The 17,680-nt window shown below is 35.0% G+C and overlaps 1 protein-coding gene across 1 annotated transcript in view; it reads right to left on the bottom strand.

Moving 5' to 3' along the window:
* Positions 1-2,279: 2,279 nt before the first annotated feature.
* The window catches only part of ntrk2.L (neurotrophic receptor tyrosine kinase 2 L homeolog), a gene marked incomplete at its 5' end in the record, with an annotated part of 111,382 nt that continues 95,981 nt past the window's right edge, over positions 2,280-17,680 (bottom strand). Inside the window, 2 exon segments of the mRNA NM_001086110.1 lie at positions 2,280-2,967; positions 3,698-3,856. Of these exon segments, the coding sequence (NP_001079579.1) occupies positions 2,782-2,967; positions 3,698-3,856 (345 nt within the window). The 3' untranslated portion in view covers positions 2,280-2,781.

Below are 17,680 nucleotides of genomic sequence, written 5' to 3'. Positions count from 1 at the left end.
GACTAGTAAAAAAACAAGATATAATTCATAAACACAAAGTACAACTTTGCAATCATATTATTAAGTGTTGGAAATTATGAAAACAAATACAGTAAAAGAAGGGGGGGGAAACAGAAAATAAAATCTAGTTTTGTGTCCCAGGATAAACAGATGACAAAGTGAAAGTTTAAGCAAAAATAATAAAAAGTAAGATCTGCATCACAAGCATAGTATGCCAAGTGAGCCTCCCTTGGAATTCTAGTAAAATTGATTGCACGTAATAACGTGTGAAGTTTTTGCATGGATAAAGCCAGAAACCAGTTTTAGTTCTGTAATTATTGGTATAATTTAGAAGTGATATATATATATATATATATATATATATATATATATATATATATATATATATATATATATATATATATATATATATATATATATATATATATGAAATGTTTGACCCAATACTTTACTGTTTTCAGAAAACAAATGGATTCTGACACTTTTTAGCTCAAATACAAAATGAGTGTTTTTTTCAGCTGTTGTTAAACTATAACTACCAGCTACTGTCTGACAGTGCCCCTTATACACCCACAGCTGAATAACTCAAGACTGCCTGCCCTTGTTAAAGTGATAATTTGACAGTTTATTATGGCAAATAAGCCCAGCATATTGTCCTCTACTGGCTGTTGAACTAAAAACCACCCTGGAGAGCAAAATACAGAGAGTTCTAGTATTGTAACTGCTGTACAGTGATAATTAGAATCCAGCAATGCAGAAATATACTCTTATTTGGTCTGTGAAGAAACCAAGAGATGTCTATTGCCATTAGGCGCCACTGAAAGAATGTTTAGTCAGAGTTCCACATAGACTACATTCCAGATATTCTAACAGTATTTGTTCATTTCAGTATCACGTATATATCACTAACCTACTTAAGTAGAATAGGAAAAGGTTGGGCATTTTTCTGCAAGCTAGGGCACGAAAGACATTGAAATACTGAGATTGAAATAAAAGTCTTGCAGAGTTTCTACCAAGTAGATATAAAGTCAGACAACTTAACAACACACGAATATCTGCACGTGTAGAACTTGCACCTTCAAAAGACTGACAACAATACAGTATGTATCATGTCCAGAATGAGGCAGTTTCCTGTGTTAGACCCCTTTCCACTGGGGCAAATTGAGTAATTTGTTGTTTTATTAAAGCAAGTGCATATTGTGATAGTCCCTTTCATATACTTATTTACTTATTTACATTTACCTATCGTGATTATCTGAGTCATGTCAATGACAATGCAAAGGTTAGTCTCCCAGGTAAGCGATTACTGGAGTGGATGGCTCCACACCATGTAATTTTTTTGACGTGGGCCTAGCTTTTCAGAGGATTAAATGAAGCCACTATGTTTCTTATGAGCAAAATTAATTGTAATGTATTACATGCTTCTGGGTTATCTGAAGGATAAACTATGGTCCTTTTCACCAATGTAGGAAGCAACCGTGATATCGGGTTTTTCATGTTTTAAGTATGTATTGGGAGCATATTTTAATACCTTTGATTTGGACACATCATGCCAGTAACATATATATGCATGCGCTGCCTCTGAGTTTAACATCACACACAGTTTAGAAAGTATCATTTTTTTATACAATCTTACATACAGTCATATGAACTTCAGGCCAGTGCCAACAGAGATAATGATCAAAACCCAGCCATTTAATTGTGCATTTCAGACTTGTCTTGCCTGGAAATATGTGTATATGTTTATTTACCAGAAGAGAAAGCAAGTTCAAATTTTGGATCAGCTCATTACTTTTTCAACAGTAAAAATACATATTTAACTCATATTTTTTCCCCATCCTTTTCATCCTGTCTTCAAATGAAACCAATAAAACATCTTTCAGGCCAGAAAGAAGTGACCACAACTTCGTTGAGCTACACATAAGGAGACTGAAATGGTCAATAGAGATTGTCTTTTGGGTGCAGTATTACTTAAACACAGCATCACATTGTGATGATCTTAGTCTCTTAAAATAAGTTGTTCTGTTTAATGCATTATTATAGTACTAGTTTTACCGCATGTAGGAAAGAGGCGATCATAGATATGACAAGGCATGGCAAACAGGCAACATATATCTTTTTACCATGTACTTTGTATGTGATGATAAAGGAATAGCCAAGCACAAATAAGGGAGAATTTTCGGAGTAAAATGCATTGAATGTGTTTCTTCGGGTTATTGTTGGTTTAATTTTTCCTGCAATCAAGTACACATCTTGTCCATCAATTGCCATAAGTGCACAAAAACCAAACACAGAGGTTACTAAGAGTCAGTAGAAACTCTAAATATATGTACATCACTGGTAAAGTTTATGTCATTTTTTTCCCTTTTTTATCCACATCGAAGGCAGGAAATACAAGGCATTGTTAGATGTGGTAAACAGACATGCTTGCCTGCTGATTAACAGAGGAGGTTTTAAGGCCTTTGTCTAATTAGTCTGCATTACGTAAGGGCAGAAGCATACATTGGTAGGTAATATAAGAGAAAACCAAAGAAAAACTGAAGGAGAGTAGGGACAATGCTAAAGAAGACATAAGCTTGGGAGAAAAAATATACAACATAGTCATGGTAAATAGTCAATACTGTGCATTGTAGAGATGGAGTCGTTTATGTAGCTTGCCCTTTGAAAGCTTCTCAGAATCTTTGTCAATAACACTGTCAGAGGTTATAACACATTTCATGGAGTTCTGCAGTAGTTCACCACATTCATTTATCAAGCATGAACAACTAACACGTTGATCTCTTAGCCAAGGATATCAAGATATACAGGAGATGCTTTTGACAAGTTCTGAAGGAGGCTGTGTATTTCCTTGATATTAAGCCTCATATGAGGCTCCCTCTGCCAACAACCCAGCATGAGGTCATAGACTTCCTTCGGGCATGTGCGAGGACGCTGGAGAACTCTCCCTTGGGTTATGCACTCTATTACCTAAAACAGGATAATTATGCTATGTTAATAAAATAACAAAATAACATAAAATGTTCTCCCTAATGCTAACAATTCAGAAGACTCCCATGCCTTATGACAATTATTGCTATAGCACTTCTTTCTGGGGTCAGAGTGAATAATCCCTAATGTCTCATTATATTTATTTATTGTAAAATAAAGTTAAAGGGCACCTGTTGGCAAAAAAAATATTTTCCCCATCCAAAGGTGAGGGCTAATAGAGGCCGCATTCCAGTTGGGAAAAAACTAGATTGGCCATGTAGTGCAGAGTACATGAGCTTCTGACGTCATGTGCATGCACATAATGATCAAGTTTCGGCATTTGCTCATTATGTGCATGTGTATGCCCCAACATGCCTGCTGGCAGGGGGAATTTTTTTAAAAAAAATACTATTACACCCCAACTGGAGTAAAATATTTTCAGCCAAACGGTGCCGTTTAAGGTAAAATCAAATTATACATTTTTTATTCGATTATCTGTGACTCTACAAACAGCTCCCTTAAAAGGATGATGATGAGGATTACTTTATAAAGCACAGAAGACAAATGTATATAAATACATCTACAGTTTACCATCGAATGCAGAAGGCCTTATGCTGAAATAATGAACTGTTCTTATCTAATTAAAGAAGATGTCAAAAAAAAGAACATTGCACTCTACTTGCTCTAGCATTTGTTTTATATTAAGACAAGGGGTGTTGTATATACAAACCTCATTGTTTGAAAGCTGATACCAAGGCTGTTTTCCATAAGTGAATATCTCCCATAATACAACTCCCAAACTCCAAACATCGCTTTCTGTTGTGAATTTCCTGTACATGATACTCTCAGGGGGCATCCAGCGGATTGGCAGCATTGTGTGCCCACCAACCTAAAATGAAGAAACAGTTGGCACAATGAATCTACATTTTAAGAGTATTAAAAGCAACTGTTAGTAAATGAGGTTCAGTAATGTCTGTTTCTCCCCTAAATATGCCATTCTAAATCATATGAAGACAAACAAATGGCCTAGGGGTGATCCCAAAATCCACAACTTCTGACATTAATTATATGCAGGAAGTCAATAGTAAATAGTATTTTTGTTTTCTGAAAGACCTGATATCTGTTACAAGGAGTAAATATCTATTGAACAATTTACAAAAGTACAAGCCATAGGCAGGCCATTTTATACAGATCTCTGAAAGTTTAGTAGAGAGTATGTTCAGCATGATAGATGTTTAGCAAATATCAATATGTTAAGTGACAGGCTGAAAAAAGGCACATATGACAGCAGCAACTCAATAAACCCTATGGTCAATAATAATAGCAAGGCTGAGCCAATCACATTACAGTACCTATCATCTTACTCAGGAAAAAAATGCATTTAAGTGGTATACTCTAGAGATATCTGACCACAGCATGTAATATTAGATACATTACAATACAAACAAATTGTTTCAATTTCTTCCAACCAGGAATACAAACCATTTGTGAAATAATACTCTTCTACTTTTTTTTTTTTTATAATTTATGTAAATGTTAAAATGTATGAGTGCCAGTAACTTCAATAGCAGCCAAATAGCAGCCACAGCTGAAATAAACAAAGCAACAGAGCAGGGACAATTAGGTGACGCTTAATTATTTTTGTGTTTACTGTTCATAAAATATGAAAAGGGGATGTTATGCTTATTAATCTGAGAAGTGTAATTGCTTGGACTATTTTGCATAATTTATTTTTGCTGAAAAATGATCATTGCTATTTCATTTAGAAAGAAAGAAATGTATATTCAGGGGTGGGAATTACAGTATACATAACATAACAAATTTACCCAGGATCAGGTCAACTTACAGTGAAGTCAGGGGGATGAAAAGGGGCTTGGGCGCCATCAAATAGAGGTTTGAAATTTGACAATGGTACTCACATATTTAATATAGATCTGAAATTGAACTGTAGACTTAGGTATTGAGTTTCTAAAATATATAACTATTTGAACTATTTTATGTTCATGTTTCCATTTGTCGAACATGCATACAAGATTGGGGGAAAAAACAAATATAAATATAATTAATATCCAATTTCAAAGCTATAATCTGTTAGTTATATTATCAAGTATAGCATCATAAAATCCCTATGCCTTCTTCCAGCTGCCCACCACCAATTATATCTGTTCATACTGTAACAAGGATAAAAGTGCAGGATGCAGGCAGATACGGCTGTTGCCATGCTAGCCATAACACCTGGATCATCAGCACACTGTGGGCTAGGTTGACTTATCCCTGGAAAATCAAAGAATAAATACACCTACAACCTTGCATTCCAGATGAAGTAATGGAACCTATCATTATTGCTCAGTTGTGACAAGTCTCTCATTATTTAAGTAATGTTTAACTGGATGCAGTTTTGCTGTAGTACGGCCACTCATTTTCTGGGACAAACAGAGCTGTAATAAACATGCCACAGGACAATTTAAAAGGTAAGTATGCCAAACCCCACCCATCTAAATTTTGCTGTCTATATTCCTTGAAAAAATAAAGCATTTACAGTGATCACACCATAGTTGACTGCCCTAAACAAGCCAGGTAATAACACAACCCCATTGGAACATCGCAATTCTTAATAATAAGGAGCAGACTCCAAAATACAGAATGTACATTATACCTAATATACCAAATATTCAGGTCTTAAATCTGAAACACGTGCAGATCATCATTTTTAAACCTAATAGTATTAGGTAAATTATGGAGGCTGAGACATTTTTCTTCGTGCACCAGAAACGAGTTAGCATGTAATTTTTTTTAGGTGCGTGTAATTTAAGTTGATTAATGCTTAGAAAAATAAACCCCGCCCTGTTAATAGATCCAAGAAATAACAGACTTTGTATATGAATATACATGAAGGGGATTATTTATCAAAGGTCAAGTTTTAGAGGTTTGTGAGGTTTTTTTATACCTCAAATGAACTCACAACTCAAATGATTTCTAATTTAACTCAAATGTAAAAAAAAGTCAATTTGGGGTGAAAAACTTGAATACTCAAATTGATCAAGTTTTTTTTGATTTTTTTGAATGAAACCCACTGAAAACAACTCAAACATCATGAAGGCTACAAACATGTTCAAATGGTTCAAGGGACCCCTGCCATTGACTTCCACACAACCTCGACAGGATATAGATGCTGTATTTTTGGATTCAAGCTATTTTTTTTAAAAAATAAATAAAAATTTAGTTTTGACTGAAAAATACCCTAGAAAACTAAATTTTTTAAAACTCAACCTTTAATAAATAACCCCTGAAGTGTACACAGTGAAACAAATGAAAAGAGAAGGCCTGGTGACCTTAAGTGAGTTCCAAAGGTTGTACGCTACTAATCGTGTCTTTATTTCATTTTACATATGCATTATTAAGGACACATAAAAGCAATCCTTTTTCCTGTAACCCATTTAAAAAGAAGTTTAAGGATGACATGCAGAAAAACCTTAACAGTTCGACTTAAAAGCCTGTCACACTCAATATATATCCCCTTGTCTATCTATATAAGTTATGCTTATCAATACTGTTTCCTGACATGTTAACATATTCTGTTCAATAAAGCTTAACTCACTCTAATGCATTATGGTGACAAGCCAATTTATAGAAAACCACATGCACAAGACCCTTCTACACCACCAACCAAACCACAACTGAGAAAATCATTCCATGAATAAGTGATTCTTTTAATATTATATTTGTGGTTTTATGTGGTGATATTTGTTGGATTCAGCCTTCAAATTGAAACCAATGCTCAACACACACTGAACACAGGAAATGCTATTATGCAGAGAAACCTTTCTTTTTAAAATAAGTTAGGGGCCGCCATATGGGGTTTACCTTGACGTGGTATGGTGGCTTTTCAATTTTATGATCATAACTTTGGTAACTAAAAACCCCTGTTTTGTAAACATGCACTTGCATTTATACTGAATTACTTATGAGACAGGGGCCCAGGGAAGTGCATTGTAAGTAGCACTTCCATTATATTTAAATATATTTTGATTTAGCCTTGAGTGCTTCCACAATTTCCCTCTAATATAGTGATATTTGTTGGAACAAAATGTCCAGTGACTAAATAATCTGAAAACTACCATAAGGGGTTTAAAAACCACACTAAAATAAATAAATAGAAACAAGAAAAAGGCATTAGAGGTATATATTCATATGTACGTTAGAGAAGCAGAGAAAGAAAGAACAAAAAGTATAGGGGGGTCATACAGCAATATTTAGCTCTGGTGCTTTGTTCTGGCTTGCTAGCAAGATAGCAACTGTGTGCAATAAATTTTAATTCATGCCTACTTAGGGTGGAGCTCCTGCCTGAACAATTCTATGCTGGAAAGAATTAAAGAAAAGGGGGTAAACAAAATTGTATATAATAGATGTACACATAAGCAAGATAGAAAAGAACTGAAAAGAGAATCAGAGAAGGATAAGAGGGCAAGGAAAAGATAAATACAATGTAGAAGTTGGGAAGAATAGTGGTGGACACGAGAATTACTGCCCATAAAGGGAGAAAAGAAAAAGCTAAGGGGAAGTAAAATACTACACTCACAGTATAAGGATAAAAGAGAAATTAACAGACATTTTACTATAGGAGGAAAAAAAGGAGAAAGAGGGAAGAAGACCCTCCTAGTTGTTGGTAGGGGATTGGGCAGCTGAAGGAGTAGGCAAAGTGACATAGGCAGGATAAAAGGGGGGGACTGAGGTTGCTGCCCCCTCACTCCATTTTGTAGCAGCAACAAAAAACTATTTTGCCTTACTTAAAAAGTGCTGGTTAAGTCATTATTCCAATACTGATATCTTTCAGCAACAAATTATGTTGGTTCCATATAATTGTGCTGAATTGCGATTTATATATCAATACTAGTTAAAAAAATCATTATGGTCCCTACAATGTTTTGTTTTCAGTACTTTCCAAGCATCATTTAAAGCAGCACCTAAAGTTATATTTTATATTGTAATTAATACACCTGAATACATTTTGGGGTCAAATGAAATACATTTTTAGAAATTCCAAGGCTTTTGCTTGTCACCATGCCCACATTATCAAGCAGTTGGGTGTGTTTATCCTTTTCAATTGATGGTCACTATTAAATATTTTTAGAATCTACTTTAGTCTATTATTAACTTATATTTATTAGCACTGCACTTTATGTCACCAGTATATTATGACTCAATTTTAATTAATTGTTTAAATTGTCCTCAGTCATAATCTAATTATTAATAATCAATTTATTAAACCAATGAGTACTATTTATCTAGGTGTTTTTAAATTTTAATTAATTTTTAATTAATTTTCTAATTAATTCCTAATCAATTTATGGAGATTAATTATGGTAATTCATTTGCACTGCACTTTATAATTTAATATTATTTATTAATCAAGTGATTTAACCCACTCATGCCTTCATTTTTGATTATTGAAACTTACCAGTAGCTGCTGCATTTCTCACCCTAGGCTTATACTCGAGTCAATAAGTTTCCCAGTTTTCGTAGGTAAAATTAGGTACCTCGGCTTATACTTGTGTCTGCTTATACTCGAGTATATACGGTAGTTGTAATGAATTTGGACATGGCAAAGTGTGTGAAGCGGTTGGTGGCGACAATTCACCCTTTAGTGAATCTGCCCCTTGTGTTTGATAATAATGAAAGAGGAGATATGACTAATCAGAAGAAGGAGATACAATATTCAAGAGGTGAGGATCTAAGTGGGCTTGATGCATTGGTCCCTTTTAAGAAACGATTTGATTACTGCCTTTAGTATATCAGAATACATTGTATATTCTCAACACAAATGTTGATATATATATATATATTTGTATAAAAAGGAAAAAAAGGATTCTGGGCACACATTTATACCTACCAGAAATCATATCAGTAAACAGAGAGAGAAAACACTTGTATACAGTAAAACTGACGGATAAGCCAGTGGTGCAGGGGCCACAGTCCTTTATACATGCCTGAATTATGGAGTGAATTTTAAAACAAAATCTACATTTGTTAACTTTTAAACACATTTAATAATGGGGCTAACAACATGCAGTTGCAGGCTTTGGTATCAATATAAGTTATGTGTCCTTTGGTTTAATGTATTGCCCTTGACAAGGCCTCATGCCATTGATGATGGTCTCTATGAGAAATCAAAGGATCTTGTTACATTTTGATAGGAAACACTTCCTGCATCCAGTGTCCGTAAAGTCTGAGAGTTGGGTGGCTGACATTGGTTAAGAAACTTGAACTGGTTCATTAAAAATGGACAAATGGCAGGGGACCTTTTTACCCATAAAGAGGATCACCGTACCAGAGGCCACCCCTTTAGACTAGAAGAAAAGAACTTTCATTTGAAGCAACGTAGAGGGTTCTTCACAGTCAGGACAGTGAGGTTGTGGAATGCACTGCCGGGTGATGTTGTGTTGGCTGATTCAGTTAATGCCTTTAAGAATGGCTTGGATGATTTTTTGGACAGACATAATATTAAAGGCTATTGTGATACTAAACTCTATAGTTAATATAGGTATGGGTATATAGAATTTTAATTAAAAGTAGGGAGGGGTGTGTGTATGGATGCTGGGTTTTCATTTGGAGGGGTTGAACTTGATGGACTTTGTCTTTTTTCAACCCAATTTAACTATGTAACTATGTAACTATGTAAGGGGAAAACTGTGGTAAAAACACATTCAAGGACTACAGAACTATAAAGGTCCCTACTTGATAACATTTAAAAAGTGTTTTTTTTTAATAAACTAGAGGGTAGACATATAAAAGTTCACACTGGGGGATCCATAAGGATCTTTTTTTGTTATATTTATTCTTTATTTGCATCCCACCAACATATTCTATAGTGCTCTACAGAGATTGATCATATTAACATTTGTCCATATCACATTCACACACACTATGGTCAATTATCAGGGGCCAATAAACCTGCCTGGTTTTTTTTGGAGTGTGGTAGAAAATTGGAGTACCTGGAACCAAGGCAGACAAGGGGGGGGGGAAACATAGACTTCTTGCAAATAGTGCCCTAGCTGGAATTAAACCTACTAGTCAGGGAACCCTTTAACCAACTGACACATGCATCAAAGCTAATAAATGTGTCAGAATGTGCTGCAGTCAAACACATTCATTTTCTGTAGGGGTATTGGAACGTAGTACTTAGTAAATGCCTATATCCCAGTTCAGTGTTAGTACTCAGCAGCCCTGAGTACCAATACCGATCCAAAGTTTGGTAGAAAAAAACACAGTCAAGGATTACAGGCATATCAAAACATGCTTCATCTGAAAATAATTGTGTTCTATGGTTTTTAAACCAAGGGGAATCTAGAACGATTACTAGCAGTTTTTGTCATTTGTAGGTTTTATCAGACCTTTTCTTATAGTCAGTAAAGTTCTAAATGAATTGATGTATTGATCAGAGCTGACAAAGGGATTAATTTCCTCACAGCTCAGCAGCAGCAGCAGCATTGAGCACTATCGCCCATGTAAATTTAAACCACAACACAAATCCCATGATGACTAACGATTTGGACAATCACTGTCCACGCTGGATGGAATTGTTCCAATTGGGGAATATAAATTGTAATTGTTTTTTACTAGAGTAGTAGTACATATTGGTATCACACATAAAAATATAAAGAAAGCTGAAAAATAGGGAATTTATATTTAGACAGTAGTTTGTTACTTTGTTTTATGGAAAATTTACATCTAGTTCTCAGATGTGACCACAAGGGGGGGATAACATATTAATATCCTACCGATTCTGCTTCAAGGAATACTTGCAGACGTTAACATGTTGAAACCCACTCGTTTATAACGATTTAAGTGGCATTTCTCTTATTTTAAATGTAATTTTATAGTGAGAAGTCTGATGATTGAATTCCTGGGAAATCAACCCCACCTGGAGACCCTTGTAATATCAGCAAAACATTCAGCAGCTACAGACAATTGTCTTGCTGCTTACATTACAGCTTATGATTTTATACCCTTACACAAATAGCATCAATATATTTTCATTATGTTTATTAGCCAAACATGTCACTGGACCTTGATTAAGATATGCAAGTAGCATTTTTTATGATTGGGTAATAATGTAGAATCAACAGTTTAGAGACTAAATCCATAGTCAATGAGCCATTATCTATTACTTCTGTTTTTCGGACGGGATTAATGATCAGATTAATGCTATGTGAATTCTCTATGCTGAACATTAGTGGAAATGTTACGATGACCTTTTTTACAGACAGTTATAGTTGAACTGCATCGCCCTTTTGTCCCAAACTTTGGCAAGGGCACAGCTGTAAAGGAGGGTCACATGTAACATATGAAGTACAGTCTCCATTGTTTTGGTGTTGTCAATGCAAACCAAAAATGCTAGGACCCTCATTTTTTGAGACATTATGGAGGGTGCTGCGACTCTAGAGCAGCCATAATAAAGGCAGTCCCTGCTTCTATACTACAGTTGCAAACATTTTGTTTGCTAAATTATCCTACATTTTTCACACTCGTATGTTGTATTAATCAGTCCTTTGTGTGTGATTGTGTGTGGGCGCACATGCACACGCACCATTTACTAGGTGTGCAAAAGCTGATCTAAGTATCACTATTGCAGGGTGGGGAATCAGACAGAAATGATTCCAGATAAAACGAAGGCTTGTACATAAAGCACAAGTCATCAATCAGAAGCAAGCAAGCACTGTACCACTGTAATACAGAAGGTATTATATTTTTATTGCTAAACCATATGCAGAAGTAGCATGCACACACAACCTGTATAATATATAATGGGTAAATAATATATATGACTGTATGCTTGTGCTCATGTGCACAGACATATGCACATATTCTACAGACTTTCACCTGCTGATATACAAATAAATAATTCATCTTGAATGGTTAAAGCTGAGTGAAATAATGGCAATGCATACTAACTGAAGCGCTAATGACTATTTCTAGCCTCCATCTTCCCTGTTCTGAATTGCCTATTTCTTGCAGAACAAGCCGGCTGCCATGGCAACCAAGCCCTGGAATGCGCAGGACCAGTAATATCAACAACTGCTATGAGATGTCAAAGTTGAAATTAACCCTTTTTCTGCAGCAAATAGAAACACTCCGCTGATATCCCAAACAGAACAGACGTGTCATTATTCTGTATTATAAATCATTTAGACACAAACTGACAAATGTAATTCTTTCCCAAATACGGCAGTATCATATATGGATGATGCAGTGAGGTAGTCATGCCAACATAAATAAAAACGGCATCTTTAATAATGCATCAGTATTAATGGTAAATGGTGGGGGTTCAGCCTGCAACTTACCTACTAAATTATTTCATTAATTATTCACTCTTGGGGGAACCTGGTGCATTTCTATCCAGTTAGGGCAATGTATTTCCTAAGACCATCGATGAAGAAACATTGACAAGTAAATGTACATTGGCACAGAGAATGGACTGGATACAGACACACATTACACTTTATTTTAAAATATAGATAACATATACCTAAGAGAGGGTTCCCAGAGTAACCCACAGAACAACACATAAAATATGTGAGGCAGTTCTATAACTAACAATTAGTTGGTCCCACAGAAAGGACCCACTAAACTAGAAAGTTGGGATCATCTGCATCACCCTCCATATATATAAGCTGCAAACAGTTAGAAAAGGAAGGCAAATAATTCAAAAAGAAAAAAAATGAAAAATTCTACAATTAGCCTTTCTCTAAAATAATAAATGCTAACTTAAAGTTGAATCACCCCTTTAACTGCAATTTAAGGCACACAGTTAAAAACTCAGTGTTCAGTCAAATAGTCTGGAAGACTTTCCTGCAATTCTTCAACTCTGTTCAGAAACAGAAGCCGTGACAGTCAAAATCTCCATGTTGCCCTTCCAAGTTAATATGGGAATTTCCCACAATCTACACTCACCACATCTTGCTTTTGGTTCTGGTAAGAATCCATGGAAAAATATGGTTCAGCAAGAATCTCTCCTGACACACCCCATCAGCCATCTATAGTCATTCTGACCCAATGCTGCATGTTTGTGACGTGCCAAATCAGTGTGGAGTATTTTCCCACATACTAAATTCCAGAGATTCTTTTTGTGACCTTTATATTTCATGACCTTATTTTTATTTTTCAGTTATATATAATCCCTATGACCCACAGAAGGCATTGACCAATATTCTGGTCGAGCTCATCTGCCTATACAGGGAAACATCCTTTTATTTCTTTATATTAAAAATATAACACTTGACCCCATTAGCTATAAACCACTTATTCAAATAAACTTGTACCGTTCTTTATTATGGGACATTATTAAATATTTGAAATGGCTGCTGCACAATATACTGTATATATCTATTCAAGTAATACGTCATTTTCACTATATTGCACTTTTAGAATCCAATGACAAAAAAAATAGTTTGAAAGACGGTATAATTGCAACGTAGCAGAGCAATACATAATATATTTTTGGTGGAATGTAATAAAAGTCGCAAGGAGCGAAACAATTTGCACAAATAAAAATTGTAATTCTCTTCCTTAAACTGTTATTGCATTGCAAATTTTAATTGCGCATTGCTCACTTTTAAGAAGTTCCCAAAAGCTATATTAAATTTGCGCAAAGCAAAATTTGTTTGCGCAAAGGCATAACTTTTCGCTTTGCGCATAGTTTTTCCATTACCGACTTTTATTACATTCCCCCATTTAAGTCTAGTGAGAAAATAGACCAAATAAATCTCAGGAGGACATTAAGGGAATGGAAATAAGGAAGCCAACCTATATTACATAGCACAGCCAAATACCTTATAGATAATTTCAGTCTCAAAACATTGGCAGCCTTCTATAATGTGGCTTGGTTATCAGCCCGATCTTATTATGGTATAATACACGGGAAAGGGACATGTTCTTGAAATATTTTGATACAGAAATTGTAGGTGACCCTGTTAAATAGGATTATTCTAAAGTAAGTTCTTGAAAACAGCAAAACAAATAGTCTGCCCCTTTGTGGAATATTTGATATGATGTTTGAGTAGGAGCCTGCCAATCAGTTGCTCACATTATATCCAACCCCTTCCTAAACTGGAAGTAAAGATTAAATGCTTGGCAGTAACTTTGTATATAAGTGTTTAAGTATTTGTAACTAGTTTTATAATGAAAGCCATTCCATGTATTTTCTTCCCTTCAAGTTGTCAACAATCATTAAGTAATGCCATTATGTGACATGTTTATACTGGGATTGGTAAAAATAGCTTTGTGGATTCTAGGGCTACTACCTTTGTGACTCTTGAAAAATAATTAAAGTATATTATCCCCTGATTCAATGGAAAGTTGGAGCTATCTACAGTATCTACAGCAGGGATCCCCAACCTTTACAACCCGCGAGCAACATTCAGAAGTAAAAGGAGTTGGGGAGCAACACTAGCATAAAAAATATTCCTGGCTGCCAAATAAGTGCTGTGATTGGCCATTTAGTAGGCCCTATGTGGAATGTCAACCTACATTAAGGCTCTATTTGGCAGTGCACCTGGTTTTTAAGCAACCAAAACTTGCCTCCAAGCCTGGAATTCAAAAATAAGCACCTGCTTTGAGGCCACTGGGAGCAACATCCAAGGGGTTGGAGAGCAACATGTTGCTCACGAGCTACTGGTTGGGGATCCCTGATCTACAGTATCAACAGTAATATTATTTTGTTAATGAAGGTCTTTTATATTTTCTATAGATATTAGTTATTGGTGAAGGACTCTGGACAATCTTTAGAGAGATATGCTATGTTTGTCTGCTAGCATGCATGACATTGAATCTGATTAATTATATCATTGTACATATGTGAGTAAACAGATTATCTGGAGGGAAACATAGAAGCAAACAAGCTTTAGTTTTAATATCAAAAGAAATTCCTAAAAAAGGGATAATAATTTACATATATTCACATGAATATATGCTAAATGTAAGATAGTAACTGTGGGTTTTGTACATATAAAACATTAATATAAGAAAGATGTTTAGGCATACTAAAACATCCAACACTAAAGCCATAATGGATAGTCCAAATGGGCACATATTGAGTGTTCATTGATGCTCCTAACAACCTGCAGCAGCGCCAGTGTCTTCTCAGGTATGTTCTGATGAAATACATGCATGCACATGTATTGATGTGCCAATTTTGAAAATGAGTTTAGGTTACTGTTATACCAGTCAGATTATCTGGCTGTGGACACACACTGGTGTGACACAGTGGCTCCACGTGAGGCACATCAGATACGTAGCTAATAGGAGCACAGGGTCTGATTCTTAGGGGCAAATTCACTATGCGCCGAAGCGCCTAACGCTAGCGTCAATTCGCTAGGGTTGGGCATTTTCATTACTTCGCAAATTCACTAACGAACGCTGGCGTAAATTCGCTAGTGTTACTTCGCACCCTTACGGATGGCGAATTTGTGCAACGGACGTAACTACGCAAATTCACTAACGCACGCATTGTACTGAACGCTACCTTTTACTCTAGACTTCCTTTGCCACCTCAGACCAGGCGAAGCGCAATAGAGTAGATAGGGATTGCTTCAAAAAAAGTTCAAATTTTTTCTAAGTCCCAAAAAAGACTGGCGTTTTTTCTATATTACGGGTGATAGGCTGACAAAGATCGAAAAAATTTTTGGGGCTCCCCTCCTTCCCCCCTACATTTCCTGACTCATGGCAACTTAACTATACAGTGGGCACATGTGTAGGGCAAAATAAAAATTTTATTTGATGTTTTGAAGGTTTCCCAGGCATTTGTAGTGATTGTACTTATTCCTCCATTGAAATTTGAATTTGGCGCCGTATGCAAATTAACCATCGCTAGCGTAACTTCGCTTCGCTTAGCGAATCAACGCTATCGCAACTTCGCAACCTCGCTACCCCTGAGCGCAACTTCGGATTTTAGTGAATGTCCCACTTAGTCTGGGTTTATTCACAGCCCAAAAATCTGCCTGTTACACTAGCCTTAGACTTATTTATTCCTTTATCTGATTTAGCTTATTAAAAAATTTAACTTGCTAGACTGCTTTACTCACTCCATAAATTACTAATAATGATGATTCTAATTATGCATGTATTGCAACAACAACATTAAATAAAGTATGTTGCAATCATTAAAAGAAAAAGAAAAATCACTGTTTAAAAGAAGTTGTATTTCATCTTGTAAAACACAGAGGGACATGTCATCCACACCAAACACAAATTGTCTCAACTCCCTACCTCTGGGATTAAGAGAACTCCTATTTTATACTTTCTCACACTTTTGATTTATGTGGCAATGCCAAAAGTCACAAGTTTAAGACAACTATTTTAATGCAAACTACTCTGCTTTTTCAGACACTTCTATGACAGCCAGGAATTCTGTGCAAAAGTTGCTAAGGTAACAGGAAAAACACTTTATGCTCCAAGAATGCTTAATTTTAGTAAATGTATATATATATATATATATATATATATATATATATATATATATATATATATATATATATATATATATATATATATACTTTGCTTTAATAAAATAATAGTGTAGAATTGAAATATTTGCTAAATTGCTTGAATAATAAGGGATGTTTGCTATATTTATGAAATATATATATATATATATATATATATATATATATATATATATATATATATATACATATATATATATATAAATAAGCTTCACCAGAACACAAATCCATATATGTAAGAGGAGAAATATGCCCACTACAAATTGTTTTCCTGTGCCCATATAATTTTTCCCTTGGTGCATAGGTAAGGTTTTGCTGTCAGCAGAAAAAAAAAGACTGAACTCTTTTTCTCTTGTGACAGTGCACAGGGTATGTATTAAAACATCTCAATGAAATTCCTTTTATTTTTAGAAAAAAACATGTGCAAAAAAATTTCAGTGTGATAAAACTGCTTAATAAACATTATTACACTGCTACATAGTATTGTTTAAAATTATTTTTGCAGGTTTCAAGTCAGCTAAAAACATTTCTAAAGTATCTAAAAATGAAGCTGACTTTTTGCCAAGAAGAACCAGTATTAGACCTGGAGATATGCCACAATCTGTTCCATTATTGAGAATGATTAAATTTAGGCTATGGATCATTTGGTTGGTTTTATGCAATTTCCTGTTGTTATTTCTCCAGTTCCAAGTTCTCTTCTTTCTTTTTTGTTTGCTCTGTTTAATGTTTCCCAAACCATTTCCTTAGCTTATAACTATTTCTATTCACAATATAAACCTTTTAGTCTATGGAGCTTCATGTACATTCAAATCCCCCCCCCCCCACACACACACATACATACACAATCTCCTCATTTAGTATACCCAACTACATTTCCCTTAAGTTATTCTATATGATATATTATTGAGTGCTTTTTCTGGGGTATTGACTAAATCAAGGTTTAGTAATAACCCCCTAAATGTGTGCGTGTTTGCCTCTGCATGAAACACTGTTGACATACCTAATCTGTTTATTTTTTTGTTAAGATGTAACAAAAGCAAATTATTATTCTCTACAAATATAAGCACAAATTGTGATAGAATTCCTAATTTTGCTAGATCATAATAATTTTTGTGTGTACTATTCTAGGCTGAAAGGGGAATATTAAGGGGGAAGGTCAATGCAGTATATTGCACTTAAATGAGGCTGCCGTGTCTCTGATTTCAAACATTAGT

The sequence above is a fragment of the Xenopus laevis genome, chromosome 1L (genome assembly GCF_017654675.1).
Source record: "Xenopus laevis strain J_2021 chromosome 1L, Xenopus_laevis_v10.1, whole genome shotgun sequence".
Taxonomy (NCBI): Eukaryota; Metazoa; Chordata; class Amphibia; order Anura; family Pipidae; genus Xenopus; species Xenopus laevis.
Note: the sequence above shows the minus strand (reverse complement) of the source record. Positions and strands in the feature narration are given on the sequence as shown.